Raw genomic sequence first — 26,067 nt, forward strand, 5'->3', positions numbered from 1 at the left:
GTTGTAGTTTTGCTTTTCGTAATGTACCAATTCCATTCCGAACCCAAGCCTCAAACCCTTACCCCAAACCCCAAATCCCCCTGAATCTCCGGATGTGTGAGATTGCGGAGTGATGGGACTGTACATAATCGCTAATTATATTAACAATTGTTGTAGGAAGCGGAGGAGGCTGCCGCCGCCAAGGCGGCCAAGCTGGAGGAACGAGCAAATGCGCAGGCTCAGGCAGCAGCGGATGCGGCTGCCGCCGAAGAGGCTGCACTGCATCCGGAGATGGCCAAGAGCCCGACGTATTCGTGCATCAGCTATGAGCTGTTCGTTGGCGGCGAGAAAGGCAATGATGACAACAACAAGGAGAAGATGTCCATTCGCAGCGTCGAGGTGGAGTCGGAGTCGGTGAGCGTTATACAAAGACAACCAGCACCTACCACAGCACACCAAGCTACCAAAGTTCGTAAAGTGAGCACGGTAAGTATTCCGAGCGCAGGCGCAGCATTTTTCTTTACCTTCCTTTCCATTCCAGTCTTTTTCTTTCCGTTCCGTTTCGTTTCGTTTCGATTTTTTCTGTTCCGAGTTGACGAGTTTCCGTTTCCGTTCCTCCATATGATCCTCCTTGTTTCGATATGGTTTTCGGTTTTAATTTTTGTATCTTTTTTTTTGCTTTTGCGTTTTGGGCTCTACTGTACCCAATGTCTAGACCTAGATGTGTTAACTGTACTTGAATTGTGTTTGGTTGGCTCGATGGCCCATCATCGATTATTATGTATGTGTTGCCTTGAGTTGCTTTTGGCCTCGGTTAGGTTGCTTTTCCGTTGCGTTTTTCTTATTATTCCAATCGACTCCTCTGCAAGGGTCTCGTCCTCCGATCGCTGCCTATCGATCGACGATCTCTGGGCTCCAGTTTCAGTTTGCGTTGCAGCTTCGATTCGATTCGTTCCATGAGCTATCGATTACTTGCGTCGCCGCTTAAACTACAGTTAGAGCTGCAGTAAAAGTTACAGTTATAGCTACCGTTACAAATGCCGTTACATTGCCATTGCATTGTTATCGAACCTGAGTTCCAGTTATCGCCTATCATTTTGTATCGTTTCTCGTCGATTTTCCTTTGATTAGTTTGATCATTTTGTTGGATATCTCCCTCTTTTGATTGGATCGTACATTTCGTGCCTTATATGCTATATAAACTTACCCGTATGATCATGCAACTAGATATTGAATCCTTTCATACCTGTATATGGATATAGTGTTAGTGCGTGTCGATATGTATGTACCATGATCTTTACCTATCTCTATCTCTCTCTACAATCTTTATTTTGTTCTAATTTCGCTTTTTTTGATTTCCGTTCGTTATGTGCATGCGAGTGCCTGAGTGTGCGTGAGTGTCGGTAGGATTTAGAATCCCAGACAGTTTTGTAGTTCTATTGTAGGATCTTTTGACATAATTTATCCATTTGCCTAGCTACAGATTTATACTTTTGAGTTTATAATTCGTTTTAAGTTTTGTCATTGCTTTCCAGTGATTTTGTAGTATCCTTTCTCTTTTCTGTTTCAACTTTTGGTTGGGTCATTGCTCGGAATGCTTTAGGTAACATCAAAAATCCTTATCTACATATATATATTATGGTTTCTTTGACAATTGGCTTTCGAACTGCATTCTGCTGCGCCCATCATTTCAATGCCAGCTAAGAGAACCGACAAGAACCATAGACTTCCGATTAGTCAGCTTAGCTTGACCATTGAACCAGCGCTATAAGGCTTTGAACCCGCACAAAAACCACTGTGCTTTTCGGTTTTCAATTTCGATAATTCTCGATTATTGTTTTGTTTTCAGTTTTAAATACTATCCCTGATTCTTGGCCAGGGTGTGGTCAGCGATCAGTAATTTCTTTGAGTTCCTGTTCTTGTTTCCATTTCTGTTAACGTTTCGTTAAGATATTTGTTGATAAATTGTGCGATAGAGTTCAAGATATGTTTATTTATGTGGCTGCATTAACCATTGCATGCATTGATCGAACGTAACATGTACCGTTATAGCATCTATAAGTGTATAACAGTTTAAAAAGTTGACACACGCCACAAACGGATTCCGAAAATTAGAATCCATCGATTGGAGAACGTTGGCACTCGTGCTATATCAAGTCGAATCGAACAGATCGAAAAACCTATCGGACGAGCGATAACCAATTGCGATAACGACAGATCTGCAGAGCTCTCTCATTCTTTCCCTCTCTTGTTATGCTAAATATAGTTACCAATCACGACACGCGAATTTGTTTTGGCATATAGCAAGCGTTTGCATTTCCGCACAGCTACACTTACACAAAAACGCGCGCAATTGGACGATCCTCGCGATAACCGATAACCGACGATAACCGGCGGTTCCATTTATCAAGTAGCTAACTTTTGAACGTATCGAACGTTTTTGGCTTTTTCCGTTTATGACCTTCAGCCGCTAACATAGCAATGAACTGCCATGAATAACTAAGAAAAAACACATTTTTCACACAATATATACCTAACCGATAGATATACTGATTGATAACTCGCTATTGCTATCTCGCTCTCGCTCGCTAGCTCGTTCTAAACAACCATCAATTTTGCTCAGGGCAGCCTCAGATAGTTTTCGATGAGAGCAGAAACTATTTGGGATTGACCGTTGATCGTATATCGATAAGCCCCCAGTTGCCTCAGGTAGGTTGCTCTCTCTCTCTCGCTCTCTCTCTTTCTCTTTCTCTCCCTCCCACACACACTCTCTTTCTCTCTCCAACTTTCTCTCTGTCTCGCTCTGTTAAACCAACCAAGCGAACTCACACAGACAAGAAACAACATGCGTACACCCCCAAAAATAAAGTCTGATAGGACTCAAACAGCCCAGACATACCGTGTAGATATATATCCTTATTTTCGATCCGCTAGCCGCCCCCTGCCATGCCCGCTGAGTATGCAACGAAAAGAGATCGAAAGCGCAGTAGAGTTGTGATTTGAAACTAGAAATGCATCCGTACGAAGTTTGGAAGAGATTTGCCTAGAGTTGATTGTAGAACTTACCGATTAACACTTGATTCTGATTTCGATTATTTTCGTTACCGTTTTTGAGCCGAATTTTCCGTCAATGGGACCGATTTCCTGATCGACTCAAACGTTTGTTCAAACCTTTTCATTTTCAGTATTGTTCCATTGAAGTTTTCTCTTCTGTTGGTTGATAATTCTTGATCTATGAACCATATAAGTATAACCCCGTTTAGAACATTTGCTTTTTTTTTGTTCTCCAACCCCGACCCTTAAATATTTAGCTAAATTAATCAACTTTTTAAACAAACGCTACGCTGAAGTAGAACCGAAATCACACCACAAATTTTAAACTCAAATCAAACGTTCACAAAACTTAAAAATGTAAAATAGTTGCTATCTTATCATGTTAAAAGGAACAAACACACACACACAAACAGTAACACAATATATATACACATTTATACACACACACTTGTGTATTCTCACACTCATACAACTAAATGCTCCAAGTAATAACGTTTCCTTTAAATCGTAGACAGCCAAAACGAAAAATTTATACCAAAACCAAAAAAAAAATGAAATTGTACAAAAAATAAATATACATTTATCCATAGATATTAAAACCGCAATCGAGGAATATATAAATTTTTTTGATTCATTTTTTCTTTTTCTTCTTCTATTTATACTTTGTTTGTACAACAAATGAAAAATGAAAACGAACCGAAAAAAAAACAAAACTTAGACATCCTTATCCTTACCTGGTTCACCGTTTAACATACGCAGGGGATCACGTAGTTCTCACAAGGTAAGCGCCCAACACACACACTCAAACACACCACACCCACTACTGACAACTCACACAGAAACACCCACACAGTCACACCCACTAATTCAAACACGGAAATGCGTTATACACGTCCCCCCCCTCCCCCTCCCTCGCATTATCGGCCTGTCGATCATGTCCATGTGGATCACCGATCCAGAACCATGGAATTGGCCCTAGATCATCATGACACTCGTCGATCACCTGAGACTCACCGTCTTAGTCTTAGTCAAGTAATCGTATGTTGTAGGCAGTTGCTACCGTACAGATTTGATAACATATAGTTCTCGAAACGGTGTCCATCGAACACTGAACGATGCCTTTGTATCATCCCCATATAAGCGACTAGTTAGCGTAGCTTCCGTAACATCTGTAACACTCCGTAATACCCGAACATCTTTAGAACTGAGAGTCACATGTGGCACTAACCGATAAGCATTCGCATTAGCATTACCATAACCATTTGTCATACTCACCTAATCGTCTATTACTGTCTATATGTTTTATCGTTTTCTTCTCTTGAATAATTGTTTTCTTGTTTGGCCTTGTTTTGTGTATCGCTGTATCTTCATATCCCTATATATATATACTGTTATATATACTATCATGCATACCCATCTATAACGTATAGTCGTCTAACTAACTGTACTGCTCTTTACTGTACTCGGTTGTAAGTGTGTCTGTCTATGTGTGCCTGTTCCCTGTTCCTTTGTACACCTGACTCTGGTTAGCTTGATCTCAGCAGTGGGCTTCGATGGGAACAGTTCTCGTCCGGATGTCACTCATCTCACGGTCACTGTCACACATAGTCGCAACTCACTGTCACCATCACGCTCACCTTCACGTCTCAATATGCATTTTACGATCGTTTTCCCTTCTTAATTATTATGATTTCGTCTTCCGTTCTCCTCGGTTGATTCCTTGTGGTTCCTTATATTGTTTTATACTCTGTAAGTATCTGTGTATAAACATGTGTAAACACAAACTAAAAAAAAAAACACAATTAACTGAGTAATTTTCTGAAGTCTGTCTGTGGTCCGCATCGTATCTTTATAACCAACTAAAGAAGTTTGCTCTCTGAATAACCGAAATCAGCTCAAATACTTTGAATGCTACCTGAACTGATTTCGTTACCAGCTCATTTGATTTGTTGTTCCGCTCTTAATTTATTATTGTTGCCTTGATTGCCCATTTCAATCCCATCGATACCGAGTCTTTCTGTTTGAAAAAAACGGCCCAATATGCCGGAAAAAAACCCGCGTCATAACTCTCACTACTCTCGGCTAATACCACCTACCTACTCCTTCTACTGCTCTCTGCTGTATAAATACTTTGTAAATCCTTATTACGACTATATCAAAATATATATTTAACATACATGGCTGTGTGGCTTTACTGAATGCTTGAGTGGGTGCGTGTATGCGCGGGTGTGCGAGTGTGCCAGTGGATGCGAGTGGGTTGAAGCCGATGAACTAACCGATCCTCAAACCTGTAACCATGCCCAGTACACGATACGGAACGGACGTGGCCGCTTTGGTATACCCGGTAGCGATCGCAAGCCGTTGGTATTGTCAACATATCAGGACGCCCAGCAGCACCTGCCCTATGCCGACGACTCGAATGCCGTCACCCCAATGTCCGAGGAGAATGGGGCCATCATAGTGCCTGTATACTACGGCAACCTAGGTGAGGTTTCCCCTTTCCCACAAAAAAATCCATCATAATATTCTGAATGAAAAAACTGACTGATGATCGAATTCGCTTACAGGCTCTCGGCACTCATCGTACACCTCGCATCAGTCCCGAATATCGTATACCTCACATGGCGATCTACTCGGCGGCATGGCCGTCATGGGCGTCAGCACAATGACCAAGGAGAGCAAATTGCGCAACCGCAACACACGCAATCAATCAGTGGGCGCCACCAATGGCACCACCTGCCTGGACCCCAATCACAAGCTCGAGCATCGCGACTACGTAAGCCCATCTTGCCCATCGATTGGCAATCTATCAAACTAACGATTATATCGATCATTGCAGGAAATCGGTCTGGAGTGCACGGACGAAGCTGGCAAGATTAAACATCACGACAATCCTTTTATCGAGCCCGTCCAGACACAAACGGTGGTAGACATGAAAGGTAGGTTTGGCATTCTTGGCTACTTTGTGTTACAAATATAGGTATTTATCGAATGATAACAAACTATAATTTATACGAACTGTCGCTCGACACTATAGCTAATACTTTTTTAAGATTTGACGCAAATCCATAAGCTCGTAGTTAAAATGGAAAAATGCTATTTCGATAACACAATCCCTTTTCTGCTCCTTTTAGACGTGATGGTCCTGAACGACATCATCGAACAGGCCGCTGGTCGGCATAGTCGAGCAAGCGATCGCGGTGGTAAGTGGATCGATATATGCTTGCTGATAACTGTAACCTGTTTACTATCGATTAATCTACATTTCGTTCATTCTGTACATTTTTGCATCCCAATCGATCGTCGTCTCTTTTGTGTTAACCCTTACATGTGCATTGTTCGATTTGTTTTTCGTTTCCGTTTCCTGTTCCGTTATCATGTAAATACAAACTGTAAACAGCCTTTGGAGGGGAGCGCGGGAAACAAAGATTGCCAGTCGATTTTCCCCGACAATCTCCTCCTCTTTTAAATAATTTACGTTTTTGGCTTTACAAAACCAGCATATGTAGGTTAAGATCATCTCCAGCCCGATTTCTGCCCAAATATCAAATGGAGTGGAGTGACAGTTTTATTGACCTGGCCATCATGGCTGTTGCGACAAAAGTTTAATTTAATTTCCCCTCATGTTTTATGCATTTCATTTTGCATTTTGATTGCGGTCCTGTTTTTGATTTTATCGGTTCGCATGCGTTTTGTGACCCCGCCTGTCCGAGTCCTTCGACTGATTGATTGATTGATTGATGGCTGGAGCGAATGAGCAAGAGCTCGCATGCAGCCCGCATCCTGTGCATCCCGTGCATCCGTCGATTGATATTTGATAACAGATAACAAATAACTGATAGCTGATAACTAACATATCCCCGCCGGCAAAGAGCGAACGATGCGTGGCCTTTATTTATATATTTTACCCATTGCATTTTCCTTTTGTGTTATGTTCTGCATACTATCTTTACTCTCGTGTGCATACTTATATATATATAAATATTTTTGATTCCCATACTTTCTCTACTTTAAGCTGAACAAACAAAAACAAAAAAAAACCCAAGCCAAGCAAAACATATTTTATATATATACCTATGCATATATATCCATATATTTAAATATATACTCCAATGAATGACTTCTTTGACTCGTCCATTTTATTTAATGCCGTTGATGCTAACAGAAGAAAGCGAACAAGCAAAAAAGCCAAAACCTATACAACAAATGTTTAAAAACAAACATGAACAAAAGTCCGTTTAAAAGTGCAGCCCGCAAGGCACACACACACACAGCCAAACAGCCACACACCCATATATAATTAGAGTTGTATCCTATCCGTACACAAACACACACAATTAAAGCGGGAGAGCGAGGCGCTTCCTTGCAGCTTCTCTCTCTACTCTCTCTTAAAGCTTTCGCAATTCGCACGCTGCTGACGCCACCCCCCTCACACACTCACACACACTGCAGCAGCAGCAATGGCGACTGAGCAGCCGGAGTGGTGACGAAAACTCCATCTCACTCTCTCCTGCCAGGCTGTGACGTCACGAAGGCTGCTTTTTCAGAGAGGCTCAACTTGACACGCGTTTTAAAAACATTTCAAAAACGTTTCAAAATTATCAAAAAAAAAAAAATAGAAAAAAAGCTAAGCTAATCGCGGAATTCGGTTTTCTTCCAATGTTAGTTAACAATGCTATTTGTGTTACCTATTTCGTTACATATTTTTTAATGCATGCCTTAACTATAGTTACCTGTATATTTCCAATATTTTAGATAACTTACTGCCCAAATTAGTTGATTTCGTTTTTATATAAGTACCTACATTTTTCATATTTCGTAGTTATTTTGAATTTTGGCGTATTAAAATAAAACAATTCCTAGAGCATGCTTCTGTTGAACAGTTCGTAGAACATTATTTAGTCCAATCACATTCACTGTTATCTAATGATTTCCATGATTATAAACAATATATAATATATATAGAACTAATTAAACTGGTAACTGAAGCGCCAAGCAACGATTGTATTGGAATATGATTCGCGTAGTACTATTAGTGAGTTTCCATATTGTCCGTTTTGGTTCCGATAACCGAAAATAAACCTAGCTTAACCCGGAGTTTAATTTAACTAGGTATTTCCAGGTATTAAAAAACCGAAAAATCGATCTGAATTCTTCCGGATTTGGCCAAAATGTTTTTCTTAAGGGGTAGCATCATGATTTTTTTTTCCAAATAATTTTTTTTTCGACATATTTATTCTGTAAATGCCCCTTTGTTGGAAATTTTGTAACCATTCCAATATTCGTTACCCATTTCCTAGGGTTTTGATTAGGGGTTTGGCCAAAATATTTTTCATAAGGGGTAGCATCATGATTTTTTTCAAAAAAAAATGTAAGTAGTTAGATTCAGCATTAAACGCATATAGACTTCGATCAGCTTTTAGTCCAGAAATACCCATAGTAGTAGCTGAATACCAAATTGGCGTTGGACTCTTCGGGCACCGAAGTGCCGATATTCTTGCTGCAGAGCTGGTAAAATGTCAATATTGTAGGGAACAATGGTTCTTCTCGGTTACAATTGACGGTAATTAATTTTGTATTTTTTTCAAGAGAAAATTTCGCATGGAAATTACATGTGGGTTAACCTAATTAAAAATATACATGTACATTTAACATTCGATGTTGGTATACTCGTATATTTATTATTTTTCACGCTGTGAATAACAATTAATTAAGCCAAAATTAAATATTTGGCAATGATGACTCTATTTGATACTTTTTAAAGGGTATACTCCTGTTAGCCAGCGTAACGTGAAGAATATTTATTTTTTATTTTTCATTAATGGAGTGCCAGCTCTACGTAAGAACATCGATTAATCCCGGCCAAGTAGTTCAGTTGAGTTTAGACTTATCTAACCTTTAAATTTGACTAAAAATTGCAATTCCTACCTGCAAACGTTTTTTTTTTTCGTATTGTGCAACGTGCAAAGCAAGAATTGACAACCAGTATCTCAAAGCCAAAGCCTCTCTCACACAAGACACAAACTTTGAACCGATTGCTTAACGAATAATATCCAATGCAATGAGCTTCAACAAATTAAAACAGCAAAACCAAAAACAAGAAATGTAAAGAAAAGAAAAAAGAAAAGAAAAGAAAAGAAAAACGAATGAAAATGAATACTATCTAAAGTAAAAGCAATCTGGCTGAGTCAAAGTTGGTCAAATCACCACTAATAACAAATTTTTGTATGGTTCAGTCTCCGTTTACTATTTCCCAACAGAGGACGATGACGAGGACGGGCCAACGTTCAAAGACAAGGCACTCGAAGTGATCCTCAAAGGCATCGATGTGTTTTGTGTGTGGGACTGTTGCTGGGTTTGGTTGAAATTTCAGGAGTGGGTCTCGCTAATAGTCTTCGATCCCTTCGTCGAGCTCTTCATCACGCTGTGCATTGTGGTGAACACGATGTTCATGGCGATGGATCACCACGACATGAACAAGGAGATGGAGCGCGTGCTCAAGAGTGGCAACTATGTGAGTGTACTAAATTAAACCTAAATCAGTTCTTGTACTTTATCACTATACATTTTGCAGTTCTTCACGGCCACCTTCGCCATCGAGGCCACCATGAAGCTGATGGCCATGAGCCCCAAATACTATTTCCAGGAGGGCTGGAACATCTTCGACTTCATCATCGTGGCCCTCTCGCTTTTGGAGCTGGGTCTTGAGGGTGTCCAGGGCCTGTCCGTCTTGCGTTCTTTTCGATTGGTAAGCCTCCGTTCCATTTCGTTAGGATCTCGCTCTAGCCGTATTAGCCTAGCCCTAAGTTAGTCCTAAGATCTTGCGACTCTAACCTTTAACCCCAGCAGGCAACTAATTAGCGTGTACCCACGTGCAATTGCAATTGCAATCGCAATTGCCGTCGCCTTGTTAACTCGTACTCGTGCTCGTATAAACCCCTTTCCTTTCCTTGGCCCTGCCAATTTGCAGCTGCGTGTTTTCAAGCTGGCCAAATCCTGGCCGACGCTGAATTTGCTCATATCGATTATGGGCCGCACTGTCGGCGCCCTCGGCAATCTGACCTTCGTCCTGTGCATTATTATCTTCATATTCGCGGTTATGGGCATGCAGCTGTTTGGCAAGAACTACACAGGTACTTTAGGAGATGGCGATCGCCGACCCAGAATCTCCCGATCCCTCCCAGATCCAGATCCACAAACCCCCCAATCTCCCAAAATCGAATTCAAAGCAAAGTTCTAGCGTGCAATGAAAATATTTTCTTAGTGCAACCTTTCTCAACCTTTTTGCCTCCAACTTTTTCAATTTACATACGTTTTTGACTCTATATGCTCCTACTATACTACTAATTCTTAGCTATAGCCTTGAAAATACACCAACGTAAGACCAAGAATTGGCCTAATCCGAGAACTCCTTTGGAGAGCCACGCTTTGGGCACGGTTTTTCTTTTTTGTTCAACTCACTTTGGTTTGATTTCCATCTAGTTTTTTTAAGATTCTGCTTTTGCTGCCAAAAAACAAATTATAGCGGAAAATCTTGCCCGGACTATGTCTGCCATTACTTTTTTCCTTAGAGAGATCCTTTAAGCGAATGTTACGTTATAAGATTACTTTTTAGGCCCGGAAATAAACTAGGCATAGCCTAAGCAATATAACCTGTATATATAGAAACTACTCAAGTGTTTTTGTATGAGGTTGTATCGTACACAGAAATTCTAATCGCAGTCAAAGATTGCTGTGCAAGAGCCATCGGTAACATAAATGATACTTTTACTTAATCTTTAAATCGATTGTTTTTTGGAATAATTCTATATAACCTAAATACTACTTTTTTCCACTATATTTTCCTAATGCTTTGCCCGGCTTTCAAATCAAATCAAATCGAATCGAATCCAATCGAACTGAATCCTAACCAAACAAACAACATGATCGAATCGAATTAACTTCCCATACACCAATTGCCAATTGAAATGTGAATGATCCCCCAAAAAAAATACAAAATCAAATCAAATCGAATTCGCAAACTGCAGCTGCGTGTATTCAAATTGGCCAAGTCTTGGCCAACACTTAATTTACTCATTTCGATTATGGGACGCACCATGGGCGCTTTGGGTAATCTGACATTTGTACTTTGCATTATCATCTTCATCTTTGCGGTGATGGGAATGCAACTGTTCGGAAAGAATTATCATGGTAAGTGCAAGCTCAATCGCATCCCCAAACCTCATACAAGACTTTATTCGATGTGTGTTATTGTGTGTTTCTGTTTTCGGCCCTTTCTGTTCACTACTCGTATACGTAATCGTGTCTATGTGTCATGGGGATCACTGTACCCCCGATTTATATCTAGCCTCACCTGTCTGTATGTACTGCGTTCTTTGTGTTCACCAAGCTCAGTTTTACACATTAAAGGAATCCAATTGGAAGGAAAAGGATCAAGGCTCTATAACCTAGAGGTCTTCCATCCAATTGCATTCTGTATAACCATCATGCCATGCTACTTTTGATTTATTGTTAGCCAATAAGCGTTTTCGTTAGCTTAGCAATCTGATCAACCCATTAGTCCGTTCCGAATGGAAACCCCACCACATCCAGTCCATCATAGTCGATCCTTGGCGACTATAAGAATGTTTTTATTAATTACTTGGAGCTTGGGTCCAATTATTGTTTGGCCTTCAAGTTCAATGTTCGATCGAGAGAGTTGCTCCGTAAGTACGGCCACTATCTTTTCTCCTAGCTAATTTACTCCAAGCTCGTCTATTTCATTTTTCCTTCCTAAGTATTTTGTATATGAGAACGCAAACGCAACCTAGCTACACACTTTCGTAGCTCTAGCCTAAGAAATCATGATGTTGATGGTAATGAGACGTGCGTTACTTTGTGCCACCCCTTTTCGGTTCTTATCGCTTTTTCTTTCTGTGTACGATTTTTCTGGCATTTACCTTATATACCACACCGTTTTTTTGTGAGTGCCCGCTGCGCTGAACACTTTTTGCACACGCTTTTGTATGTGGCTTGACACCGAACCAAATAAAATAAAAACCAAAGAACACCAATTGAAACAATGTCCAAATACCCCCAAAATTGAACGATGCAAGGAGAGTTGGGTGCCACGATAATAACGATCCTTGTATGCCATCGCCAGATCACAAGGACCGCTTCCCGGATGGCGACCTGCCGCGCTGGAACTTCACCGACTTCATGCACAGCTTCATGATCGTGTTCCGGGTGCTCTGCGGCGAATGGATCGAGTCCATGTGGGACTGCATGTACGTGGGCGATGTCTCGTGCATTCCCTTCTTCTTGGCCACCGTTGTCATCGGCAATCTTGTGGTGAGTAATCGATTGAATTGGCCACGCGTCGATAGATCAAACCGATAAGTGGATAAGCATCGTTTACAACCACATTTTACCTTTTTAAAAGCTATGTAAGCCAATCGATGACATTTCGTTGCAGGTACTTAACCTTTTCTTAGCCTTGCTTTTGTCCAATTTTGGCTCATCTAGCTTATCAGCGCCGACTGCCGATAACGATACGAATAAAATAGCCGAGGCCTTCAATCGAATTGGCCGATTTAAAAGTTGGGTTAAGCGTAATGTTGCTGATTGTTTCAAGTTAATACGTAACAAATTGACAAATCAAATAAGTGATCAACCATCAGGTGAGAGGACCAACCAGATCAGTTGGATTTGGAGCGAAGGTTTTTATCCACTTGTTTTTCAATTACTAAACTACTTTTAATTATATGATACTCGTAATACTCGTATATTGCCAACGATATAATTGCGTATACCGTTAACGTTAACTTCAACTCACCATTGGCCAGTAATTGAATTGCGTAATCGATCTAAAACCAATATCAGTATCTAAATCAAATACAAAAAATCGAACCCAATTCGCATTATGTAAACAATTTAAAACAAACAATCCCAAAACTAAAAATACGTTCTTAGCTGACAATTTGCAAATTCTCTTTAGTTAGTTTCAAGTATACCTCCCTCCCTAGACCTAGACCTTTAACCTCGAACTCAGCCATACCAACCACTCACCAGAACATGTATTTGTAAAGCCAAAAGTCTCATCTTGGTATTCATGTCGATCAAGAGATCGCTTCCATTTCTTCTTTTGTTTGTTCGTATCGGTTCCCGTTCGATTTGAACCTAAGTGTTGTTGTTCTTCAGCCGGTCACCGATCCTCTGACCTCTGACCTCAGAACTCCTCTGACCAAAGCGGCCAGCCAGCGAGTGAGTCGCGCTGAGAGAACTGTGCCGTGCCGTGCCATTTCCGATCACATCATACCCAACAAACAACTAAAACAAATCGTAACCGTAACCGTATCCGTCATAATCTTTAGCATTACTTAGATAGCCTGTATTTAGCTGAACCGAAAGTAACAGTATCAGTAAAACCAAAAACCAAGTATTGTACTCATATACGTATTTTTCCTTAGATACATATTATTCAAGTTTCTAAACATTTTATAAACTAGTTTGATCCTCGTCGTCAATACTGTTAGCAATTGAATCCTTATACCTTTGGTTGAGTTCTTTGAATCTAGCTTAAAGTTAGTAATACTTGTTTTACCTCACCTTTTGATTTCGGATTTAGGTTAATGGTTTTGGTTTTGGTTTCACAACAACCACTTCCCCCACATCCTTGTACATTAGCATTTTCAATAGTCCTCGCTGGACTCGCAACGGAGATCGATTGGCCGAGCAGAAAAAAAAACGAGATTGATTTTAAAAGAATTTCCCCAAATAGCAAATTCAATTATGTGTCTAGCTCTCATTACCGAAACGAAACAAAAATATGCGAAAACAGTATTAGACTCACATTGTAATATGGAATTATATAAATTGAAAGTAAAACAGTGGATTTGATCCTTCATAGTGTTATGAACTTTTCTTACTCTCGTTATTAAACTTTTTATTTGTTCGATTTACTGTCTGTGTATTAGTAATATGTATGGATTTTAGTTTAAACCTTAGCAACTCGAATCATCCGTCACCTTGAGTTTCATCCGCTAGCTGTGATCAGTGGAAACGGCTCGTCTCAACTGATGCCGGCTAGTGGAAACACTTTGGTTATTTACGGCTCACCAGCTTATTCTATTAAACGATCAGTTACGTTCATTAGTTGGCATCAGTGGTGCGAGTGCAGTGGAAACACTGAGCTCGATCACTGGCGTCGAGTAGTGGAAGCACTTTAGTTCAGTTCTCTACAGCGATGCGGCAAGCAGTGCGCAAAAAACTGCTTGCCCATTGATGCTGACTAGTGGAAACGCCTTAGTAACGTTTTGATCACTAGTTTATTGAGTTCATTGATCATTTTGCGATTTGTGTTGTTCGCTGTTGTGTTGTGAGCGTTCTTCCTCCTCCGTCTCCTAACTACATCCACCACAAACTACAAGGCACACTACACGAATATGAAAGATCCATTCAACATGAACCACTGACACCACCACGAACCACCAATCGAACCGCGGAGACGCTGATTAAATGTGTTTTGTGTTTCTTTTGTGTGTCCTTATCGATTTAACGATTTGATCCCAATAATAAGAATTAACCGTAATATCTATCTACATTCTTTTCATTTATTATGGCTTGTCATGATTTCCAAAAAAAAAAAAAAAAAATTCGAAACATTAAAAAACAACCCATAACTTGAATCGTATTGCATTGGCCGACGTATCAAACAACGCTCAAACCAAATCAAATCTCGACTCATCCCAAATCAAATCAAATCAAATCAAACCGAATCGACTCTAATCAATTCAAATTAAATCAAAATCGAAATCAAAATCAAATCAACCAAAACGATCGACAAACAACCAACAACAACAACTTTAATGCGAACGGCAACTGCTTGTATGAATTATGAATTCGTTTCGCTTTATGATTTCCCAACAATCGATAACCGATCAATAATCGTCATTAACCATCCGTACAACTCAATATATATATATGCCATACCTCTGTTACGTTACATATGTATATATCGAACCGATTATGTAAACACTATCTATAAACCTATTACGATCGAATATGGGATACGAAAGGCAAAGGCGTTTGTCGTTGTATATCTGCAGAGCATGGTGACAACGAATTGGAGCTGGGTCACGACGAGATCCTCGCCGATGGCCTGATCAAGAAGGGAATCAAGGAGCAGACGCAACTGGAGGTGGCCATCGGGGATGGCATGGAGTTCACGATACACGGCGACATGAAGAACAACAAGCCGAAGAAATCCAAATATCTAAATAACGCAACGGTAAATACAATCCATTCCAGTGCGGATCGCAATCTACCGATTTTGAACTTGATCTTGAGCTTGGGTCCTTCGGGTTACTCGAGCTCAAGTTCCTGATACATTCTCGTATGTATTGATTTGTGATACCCCGAACCCGATCCCACACCCCCACATACTATGTATTACTACAACTACTACCGCTACTACTCCTCCCAAATACCATACATACATTATTATATAGAATATTTTCGTAACGACAAGATTGATTGATTTACATTATTTGTTCGTTTCTCTTTTTCGTTCATTAAATTTTCACTTTTTTTCTTATTACATATAACTGTCTATATGTGTACTGTTATGTGTGTGTATTCCAACACCCAATCAATGAAAAAAAAAAAAAAAAAAAAAAAAATTACCAAAACAAAAATGATAAAAACTCAACCAAACCAATCCAACCAACTGAACCACCCAACTGAATAAAACTGAAACACATGAACTGAAATCTCGCTAAAACTAAACCAAAAACCAAAACAAAAAAACAATATATATACCGATATATATAAATATATATATGTATAACTATAAATATAACTATACAGATGATTGGCAACTCAATTAACCACCAAGACAATAGACTGGAACACGAGCTAAACCATAGAGGTTTGTCCTTACAGGACGACGACACTGCCAGCATTAACTCATATGGTAGCCATAAGAATCGACCATTCAAGGACGAGAGCCACAAGGGCAGCGCCGAGACGATGGAGGGCGAGGAGAAACGCGACGCCAGCAAGGAGGATTTAGGTCTCGACGAGGAACTGGACGAGGAGGGCGAATGCGAGGAGGGCCCGCTCGACGGTGATATCATTATTCATGCACACGACGAGGATATACTCGATGAATATCCAGCTGATTGCTGCCCCGATTCGTACTATAAGAAATTTCCGATCTTAGCCGGTGACGATGACTCGCCGTTCTGGCAAGGATGGGGCAATTTACGACTGAAAACTTTTCAATTAATTGAAAATAAATATTTTGAAACAGCTGTTATCACTATGATTTTAATGAGTAGCTTAGCTTTGGTAAGTCAACTACAAAATTAAATTAAATTAAATTAAATTAAATTAAATTAACTAACTCAAAAGACTCTAAACCAGACTCGAGACTATTGTTTGCCATTTAGATTGTTGCAAATTTATGTCATTTGCTTTTTTACGTGCTAAAAACGCAAATCGTAGCTTGCAACAGATCACAAAATTTACCAATTTAACTCAAAGAATCAAAACCCATTCAAAAAAAAGCAAAAAAAAAACAATTGAAAATGTAGTTAATCAAGCCATGCTTAAACTTTACCAAAGTTGATTGCTTCATTCTACCCCCACCCCGACCCATTTATCAGTTCGATCCCAGACTCTGCTCAGTCTAGCATAGCTTAGCGTAGACATTCTCCGATTGGATCAGAATTTTATGTTCGTGTACCCATAGCCCCTAACCCCCCCCTTTAAATTAACATTTTCCCCCCACAATCTAAATGAGGGAAGATTATATCGCAGTAGCTTAAATAGGTCTGCCTCTTATGCCTAGGCACATTCCTGTCAAACGGCTTGTGTCTCCGCGTAAGCTCGCAAACCTCAGCCAGGCATTTGCTTGGTTTTCCAGTAGATCGATTAGTGTTAGCCCTAGATGTATACTTAGATATTCGATTATTCGATATAGAACTAGATGTAGACGCTTTGTGCGTATCATTTCAAGAATTTTGTCTTCAATTTCTTTGAAAATTTTTCTTTAATTGCGTTTGACTCTCATTTGTCCGCCCAAGAAGAAGATCAGAAAAAAACGAGAAGGAAAAGCCGACTGTTGCACAACAATGCAGCAAAGCTTTTATTACCATTTTAATATTCATTAATGTTATATAGCTTCTTATACTGCTTCTAGATAATTGTTATACTCGTACTCGTCTAATGTTACCTCATACTCTCCTAACCACTCTATAACGCAAATGTAAATGTCCATGTGTTTCTTCTATGAATACGCAACAACAACAACGCAACCTTCTTCGAATCGGAACAGGCATTAGAAGATGTACATCTGCCACAAAGACCCATACTGCAGGATATTTTATACTATATGGACAGAATATTTACGGTTATATTCTTCTTGGAAATGTTAATCAAGTGGTTGGCGCTCGGCTTCAAAGTGTACTTCACCAACGCGTGGTGTTGGCTCGATTTCGTGATTGTCATGGTAAGTCCACCGGTTACCCAAGTAGATCGCTCCCCATTCTGCTTTCGGACCTCTCTATTTTATTTGCCGAACTTATCTAAACGAGAAACAAAACCTAAACCACAAGCCTAATTCAAGACTGACCCAGGACCGAAATGAATTGAAGAATTACTCGAAGACGATTTTAGACTTTTCAGTTACGCCCAAATACCCTCTGACCCCCCGCCCCCAAACCCCCACACACTGTATGCTGTTTATGCCAGTATAACAGTGTCGAATTGAAAGCCACCCTAACCTTAAACTGTATATTGAGAACCATTGTATGATAAACCAGAGAACGAGTAAATAGTAACCAGTAAAGAGTAAAAGTAAACCATAGGTTAGCTTAGTTATTCACCATAGCTTAGAACGATAAGTGCCCCATAGACCATCCCCAAAACATATGTATGTAGCTTATTCAACTTTGAGTTTCGTTTTGAGTTACCCGCCACTCTAAATCGTCCATCTAGCTGTCGCTAATTAATTTGGCCGCGGTCTGGTCCGGGGCCGACGATGTGCCCGCCTTTCGCTCGATGCGAACTCTGCGCGCCCTGCGACCTCTGCGGGCAGTTTCGCGCTGGGAGGGTATGAAAGTAAGTAGCGTCCACCACAGCCTCTCTCTATCTCTGTGTCTTTCTCGCTGTCTCTCTCTCTCTCTCTCTCTTACTTATCGATCTCAGTCTAACTTCCTATATATGTTTCTCTCTGTGTAACTTTCCCTCATTCGCATTCTCTGTTGTCTTAATGTGTGTGTGTGTGTGTGTGTGCGAGTGAGTATATGTGTGTGTGTGTGTGCAAAGTAACCAACTAATACTATTTGATATTTATATCCGTTAAATGTTGTTGTCTCACTAATAAACTAACTTCCCTTTTGCGATCTAAAAATTGCGAGCTCTTCCATCTTCAATGCTATTAAAAACTGTTATACTGCTCTTCAGCTTGCTGTAAACGATGCAGCGGCTACCTAGAAGGCGGGAAATAAAATTGTATTTTCCACAAGCATGCCGCTTCACCGTTTACAACTAACTTTTTAAATTTGGGTGTGTTAAAGAACCAGCAGTAATCGCAAACTTCGTTGGCAAAGCGCTTAAGTTTCCCCAAAAAACTTTTATACACACACTAAACAAATAACCCAACTCCTGCAGCGTGTGTGTGTGTATGTACGAGCTATGTATGTTATATTAATCACTGTCTTAAATTTTGTGTTTGAAATATATATCGATATTTAAGCCATACATGTGCGTGTGTATCCGTGGGTGTAAGTGGTTTTTCTTTCGCTCAATATGTGTGTGTTATACGCTACTATCCGTCCAAGCCGAATCGCTCACACTGCGCCCAGGGCAGCGCCATGCTAAGTGTTATACCGGCCAATTCTGTACATTTTCTGCTGCCTGTTAATGTTGATGTATTTACTCCCACATATGTATGTCCCTATCTACAAAAAAATGTATCTATCAATGTCCCTACATACCCATAAATGTAACGTGAAGTTAACGTTAAATATATATATAAACCAATCAGCTGTTCTGCAAGATATTACAGAAGCTTTGTAGGCATCGTATTCAATTGCTGCCGACGCGTGCTTCAGCTTTGTTGCGTACATTATATTAATCTAACGTATATCATACGGTTATAGTTTTTACAAGTAATCTACGACCATTGTTCAAGACATACGTAGGTCAGTCATAGCTTTTAAATTGTACTATATATTATACCCGTACGTATTTTGTAAAAATTAGAGCTACGAATAATACATGCCACACAATTGGTCAGCTAATGTATCTGTTATACGAATACAAGCGTATAACAACTTGTGTATAAGTAGTTTGGTTCAACAACTAGCCATAGATCAGAAAGATACCTCCCCGAAACCCCACCCCTGTACACTCCCAGTTGCCAAAGTCCGACCCCTAGATCGTTTGGTTGTCTTAGACAGATAGTACTAGATTCCCCATCTCCAAGGCCACGTCCACGTCCACGTCCACATGAACACAACGAATATGAACCGGAACTCGACCCCCTCGCCACGACCTCCAACTTAGCGGCACCAAACTATATCCATATGTTTAGGGTTATGTACATACCAAATGTATATCCCCATAATCGATGCAAGCGAACTACGCAAAAGGGCCACAACTGCACTGAATTGTACAAACAAGATGTAAAACAGTATATTATCAGAAAACTTCGCGACGCCAAGTCGTTAGTGTATAGATATCGATATCGTTTACTCGTATATGTATATATACTGTATATTCAACCACAATCAGTACAATCAGAACAACCAGATGTCGAGTATTCGACAAATCGCTCATACGCAGTGGTGGCAGTGTTTTACTTACAACAAACGACGCTTCAGTCGCGTCTCGTCTCACACCAACTGATGTCGCTTGGTCTGGGCTAACTTAACTGAGCTCTTCTCCGGGACTAGATCCCCCTCATTTCAGTCAAACTGGGATCCACAATACCCAATCGAGTCCGGCAGCAAAGTTTGAGCAAAAATGTGTCAATATAGAGACAGATCAAGACAGAGAAACCAAAAGCCGAAAGCCATTTTCAATGAGAACCTAGTGATGAGGTCGCACGACTACACAATGGACCCATCGAGGTCCCTGCATACGCCCCGATCAACACCCGCTTCCATTCCCTTCGCTATAAAGTGTGTGTAAATATTAGAAGAAACTGTCGAATCATGGAACATCCAACTTCAATAACGTCTCGTTTTGTCCACGGCGTATGCATGCCGAATTCGTCCATTGTGGAGTGTGGTGCGGCTGGTGGTGCGAACTATCGTTGTAGGAAACAATCGATTTAGACAGAGCTAGATTAGATCCCAACCAAAGTCATATCTCACTCTCTGTGGATGTTTCGTCTACCCCAAAAGCCGCCTTATTATCGACAGGACCTCCCGGATTTCAAAACTTTGTATTTGTCTTAAAACAACAAACACACACAACTATCGACTTTTTTTCTCTCTCCCCCGGAGCAGTATTCGTATCCCTAGACTTGGATTGAACCGAAACTACTTCCAATACACATCGAACCAATCCGAAAACCAAACCCTCAGTAATCTACATATACGTACTTTATATGCATATGTTTTAACCTGTTTTGTGTGTATGTGTCTACGTCTATAAGTGTTACCATCTATGTATTTGCCAGAAGACCTATATCTATCTATCTATATATACTCGTACAAACTATATAATGTATCAACTACCGTACACTAGGCTATTGTTTAAGAACCCGTTTTGAATAAGTCAGAAGAGCGCATTGGTAATATGCAAGTAAGTTCTCCGAACCCATAAGGCCCCTGCCACGCCCCCGCCCCTTTTTGCCATGCCCCTTTTTGTCGAGCAGCAGCTGCAACAACAACGGTTTGAACTCTTTAAAGCTTCTTTCAGTTAGACAGACAGACAGACAGACGGAACCAAAAAACTTGAAACTTAAAAACGAAAACCCTATACAAAAAAACCTGATACCAAACCGAACAAAGTACCAAAAAAAAAAAAAAACTAATCACCGAAAAAAAGAAAAACACGTTTGCTTTATTTATGAAGAATCTCTGTATGCAACTAAATATGTTAAACTTGGCACTATTCGAACTATATCGAAACTAGGTATCGCTTATCAACTTCGTTGCTTCACTTGTTGGAGCTGGTGGTATTCAAGCCTTCAAGACTATGCGAACGTTAAGAGCACTGAGACCACTACGTGCCATGTCCCGTATGCAGGGCATGAGGGTACGTACTTTCCATACATACTCGTTACAACCCAATACCAAATCAATACCAAAATCAAATCAAAACCAATTACCACAACAAACTACCAACAAAGAAACAAACAACTTCATCAATCAGTATCAGTATCAGTATCAGTATCTGCATATCGTAAATCGTATATCAGCTAAATGCGCCAAATCTCATCATAAATAATAATGGCAAATCTTTTAAGCCGTCTTACCCTCTTTTAATCGTACTCGTATACACCAGCCATTCATAAAACTAACAGCAACCGATCAGAATTGTGTATCTAGAGAAATTGAAACGTAGCTTTACAGTTAACCATTTGGATTGATGGACTCATAGCCATGATTATCTGTTCAAATGCAGCAGTTGATTTGTTTCTTGCATCCGTAATCTGTAAAACCATATAAGCCATAGAAACCATAATTGATTGACTGATTAGATGATACTTACCCAACTACTTACTCAAATCTCTCTCTCATCGATCAGCCGAACACAAAAACCACACTCCAAGTACTAGAGTTAATCTTAGCTATCGTTAATCGTTATTCTTATACTTATGCGTATCGTTATTTATAATTAGACAACCGTTTTGCCTTGCCTTCTCTCTCTCACACAAGTTGCGTCTTGCTCGCTCTCTTTTTCGCTCTCGCTCGCTCTCTCTCTTTCTGTCTTACTCTATTTTTGTCCTACTATCCACATCTTTTATTGATCGTCCACTCGGCTCACTCTTAGAACAATTGGCTCATCCGAACTTAACCAACTAAGAAATTCGCTTAACTAGCTTCAATCGACGACAGTCAGTCGAGTCTATTTGCCTGCCCAGTACTGTAGAAACCGATCGAAATTAGAGATAGAGTAATCATCTTTTATGTACCTACACAACTTTCGACTCTACTCGTACTCGTATTTAATCCATCTCATCTAGTTCGCATTCCGACCGGAGTCACGTACTTAGTATATAGTTTAAGTTAATTTTTAGCAAATAGCCAAATTAGCGGTATATTCTCAACTACTTCAATTTTATCTTGTGCTTGCTTGGTATCCAATGAACCGTTATGCAGTTGCCTGTTGTACATAGTGAACCCTAATGCATGTAGTGTTGTAAAATGAACTGCTGCTTTGGCTTGGCTCAGTGTTGAGCAACGCACGCCGTCTGCAAGTAGTGTTAGTCAACACCGAGCAAATCTCCATTGCACACACACGCTTTCATCTCATTGAGCGCAAACATTCAGTATAATATAAATAACCATCTATCCAGCGATCAGACTCATTCACAAAACAACCATATACACGCACTAACACACATTTGTACATCCACATATATATTTATAAGTATGATACTAACTTGACTTAGTGTAAACCGATTAATTTATATATATATATATATATTCCTAACTGACTAAATAACTCTCTGCATTTATTGTATTATATTCTATCCCCTCTCCCCCGCCCTCGCCTCGCCTTGCCTCGCATCACCCATACACCCATGTATCCCAACTACAACAACAACCAACCAATCCATCGATAATTCAACTCCCAATCATCATCGACGTTGCCAACGACGACCCAATCGGTTAATGATCAATCGATCCACGAAATCTGAAACAAACGACTACAAAAAAAAAACGAAACCAAATTCAGGTCGTCGTTAATGCGCTGGTACAAGCTATACCGTCCATCTTCAATGTGCTATTGGTGTGTCTAATATTTTGGCTAATTTTTGCCATAATGGGTGTACAGCTTTTTGCTGGAAAATATTTTAAGGTACGTGCCAAATGTTTCAATGTAAAACCTGAACCAAAACCAGAAACCAAGCCAAAACCAAAAAACTGAAACCGAAACATAATCAATCGGGCCAAAGATCGGAAGTAAAATGAATACAAGTTACGGACTTGTGCTCGTTTCGCCTCCAAATGGCTTCAATTGAGAATATCCAATTCCAAGCAGCATTCTATAATTAGCAATCTAAATATTAAATAAATCTTGAAAGAAATGCGTATCTTTGCATCTATTTTTCGTAAATAGTTGAGTGTCAAACACGATTCGAATCATTAAGTTCAGCAGTAACTAGCAAAGGGTTTGTCCAATCAGAAGCGACAAACCCTTGCAGACTGTACACAAAATCAGAATCCATTTAAATGCAAGTTATGAGCCAGAGTCAGAATCGTAAACAAAGTCAAATAAAACCAGAATCAGATGCAGAGTCCGATTCAGCTTGGGCATGCTTATCGAACTTTATATAACTATACGAGTATGCGACCTTGCGAAAGTTGCTGCACTAAAACCGTTTCTTAGAACACTCCTTAGTAATAGCCTTAGTTTGTACTTTGCCTTTTGCACCGGAAATCGAAACAGAGCAGACCATAAACGTCAAACTAATTTAATATAACCAAATATAATCTTATCCAATACAATTCAAGCCGAGCTTTTTAAAATATCGTATAGTCAAGAGGCCAAGCTAATTAGCTGCTCAAACACTAACACTTACACTAACACACTAAACCCACTGAGACACTGATACTATTACAACTTAGTTAGCATCTATAGCTGTTTCCTTATATAATATACCCTGCCCATATCTATATTTATTACTATATCTATCTGTATGTGAAATCCCGCATAACTGAAATCCATTTTTCCGAAATCAACTCGATAAACAAAACCAAACCCATCGACGCCAAAAACCGATGACCGCCGAACCGATAACCACGATCGATAACCATCAGTGCGAGGACATGAACGGCACGAAGCTCAGCCACGAGATCATACCAAATCGCAATGCCTGCGAGAGCGAAAACTACACGTGGGTGAATTCAGCAATGAATTTCGATCATGTAGGTAACGCGTATCTGTGCCTTTTCCAAGTGGCCACCTTCAAAGGCTGGATACAAATCATGAACGATGCTATCGATTCACGAGAGGTAATGTACAACCCTTACAATCCACATCGCATCACTCCACACATCCACACCCAGACTGCATTTATGTTTGCCAATGCGCTTTGCCAACCACAAAAACAAGTATAAAATCAACAATTAAACACGCCAAATAGAGCAGAAGGCCGCTATGACAAAGCTATGTTGCAAACGAATAGTTAGTTAACCCATACATTCTGTAAATGTATAGAAATGTCAATCTCTACCTAAGTCCAGTCTATGATACTTTTTATTAATCAACCAATTTTATCTATAACTTTTTCTCTTTTTTATATATGATCAACAAATCTACAACTACAACAACACTCAATACAAAAAAAAAACAACAACTACAAACAACAACAATATATGGTCACAACACTCAAAAACAAACTATGGCCACACCCACTCCACAACAACAACACGAGCAACACTAAAAATGATCCATTCACAAAAAAAAAAAATCAAACAAAATGAAATGAAACCCGAAACTGAAACCGATGATGCCAAACTACTAAATTTCCCGCCAAACACAAAATTCTACATCGATCCTGCTGCTATCGATCGATATCGAACTGGCCAACCAATCGATAACAGGTGGACAAGCAACCAATTCGTGAAACGAACATCTACATGTATTTATATTTCGTATTCTTCATCATATTTGGATCATTTTTCACACTCAATCTGTTCATTGGTGTTATCATTGATAATTTTAATGAGCAAAAGAAAAAAGCAGGTGGATCATTAGAAATGTTCATGACAGAAGATCAGAAAAAGTACTATAATGCTATGAAAAAGATGGGCTCTAAAAAACCATTAAAAGCCATTCCAAGACCAAGGGTAAGACAACAACAAAATACAAAATAAAAACAAATAACATGATTAAAAAAAACGAAAACCTATAATCAACAAATAAACCATATCAAGAATCAAAGTACAAAATTCATAAACAATATAAAACAATAAGAAAGAGAAAAGCTTACCTATAACAAATATAAATAAATACCAAAATCTCTTAGAGGGGACATCAAAACATACAGTACGCACTTCTTGAAGTGCAAATCTATCCCAGCCAAATACTTGCTAAGTTCTCAAACTTTTCCGTTTCCGGAGAATTTCAATTAATTTGATGCCCCATAAACGAAATCCAAGTAAAACCGTCTATAAAAATATCGATAAATCAATAAGAATTTTGACTGGAACATTAAAAAAATCAACAAATGGAAATCAGGACAATAAGAGAAGCAAGCTTTTGATCGCGTAATCTGTGCCAATCGTATCTGTATTGTATATATAACATTTTGTATATATGATAAACTTTTTTCTATGTTAACTTGTATTAAAGGAACACCGAACTGTGATACTGAAGAAGACTGTTATACGAAACTGTACAACTCCAATTAAAGTCTAGAATTTTTAAGGACACTGACAATTATTACAAAAACAGTTCTGACTGTACAAAATTTAATAGTCCTTTGGCCTAATAGGAGCTCTTATACCAAAATTGATGACTTTTATATATTCGATTATTAGCCAAAGGGTTTCGCACCCCGTAACGAACTGTTTTCAAAGTGTTATACGGACTCGAACGACGACAATTACCCTTGCAATCCGTTGAGTTTATTTATTTACCAAACACATATCTACGTACGCGCGTATGTATGTATGTGAAAGGCCCTGTTCTCTAGCAATATTTTGTCAAGTTAATTGATGGATCTTTGAAACAAGAAAAACAACAAGAGAAACATTACGAAATCGAGAAGAACAATTAGATGATGGGCAGCGCAGCAAGTCGAGTCTCTGGAATGGCTGCCGTGGTGCGAGAGAGAGACAACGACAACGCACGCCACTGTTGCCA

At 39.6% G+C, this 26,067-nt stretch overlaps 1 protein-coding gene across 50 annotated transcripts in view; it reads left to right on the forward strand.

The window, feature by feature from the left end:
- LOC108040189 (sodium channel protein para) overlaps positions 1 to 26,067 on the forward strand; it is a 66,779-nt gene that overhangs the window by 25,673 nt on the left and 15,039 nt on the right. For 3 of the 50 annotated variants that reach the window (XM_044460929.1, XM_044460937.1, XM_044460973.1), the window contains 18 exons: positions 157 to 465; positions 3,752 to 3,814; positions 5,338 to 5,518; positions 5,601 to 5,809; positions 5,873 to 5,972; positions 6,168 to 6,236; positions 9,270 to 9,547; positions 9,608 to 9,781; positions 10,004 to 10,166; positions 12,176 to 12,363; positions 12,488 to 12,692; positions 15,090 to 15,301; positions 15,880 to 16,362; positions 17,351 to 17,524; positions 21,163 to 21,285; positions 22,933 to 23,055; positions 24,018 to 24,212; positions 24,804 to 25,049. In XM_044460929.1, the coding sequence (XP_044316864.1) occupies positions 157 to 465; positions 3,752 to 3,814; positions 5,338 to 5,518; positions 5,601 to 5,809; positions 5,873 to 5,972; positions 6,168 to 6,236; positions 9,270 to 9,547; positions 9,608 to 9,781; positions 10,004 to 10,166; positions 12,176 to 12,363; positions 12,488 to 12,692; positions 15,090 to 15,301; positions 15,880 to 16,362; positions 17,351 to 17,524; positions 21,163 to 21,285; positions 22,933 to 23,055; positions 24,018 to 24,212; positions 24,804 to 25,049 (3,495 nt within the window). Of the gene's footprint in view, positions 1 to 156; positions 466 to 3,751; positions 3,815 to 5,337; positions 5,519 to 5,600; positions 5,810 to 5,872; positions 5,973 to 6,167; positions 6,237 to 9,269; positions 9,548 to 9,607; positions 9,782 to 10,003; positions 10,167 to 11,060; positions 11,224 to 12,175; positions 12,364 to 12,487; positions 12,732 to 15,089; positions 15,302 to 15,879; positions 16,363 to 17,350; positions 17,525 to 21,162; positions 21,286 to 22,932; positions 23,056 to 24,017; positions 24,213 to 24,803; positions 25,050 to 26,067 lie in introns of all 50 variants that reach the window. The other 47 variants (XM_044460924.1, XM_044460927.1, XM_044460936.1 and 44 more) reach the window with 35 other exon arrangements.

This window comes from Drosophila rhopaloa, unplaced genomic scaffold, assembly GCF_018152115.1.
Source record: "Drosophila rhopaloa isolate 14029-0021.01 unplaced genomic scaffold, ASM1815211v1 contig_3, whole genome shotgun sequence".
NCBI lineage: Eukaryota > Metazoa > Arthropoda > Insecta > Diptera > Drosophilidae > Drosophila > Drosophila rhopaloa.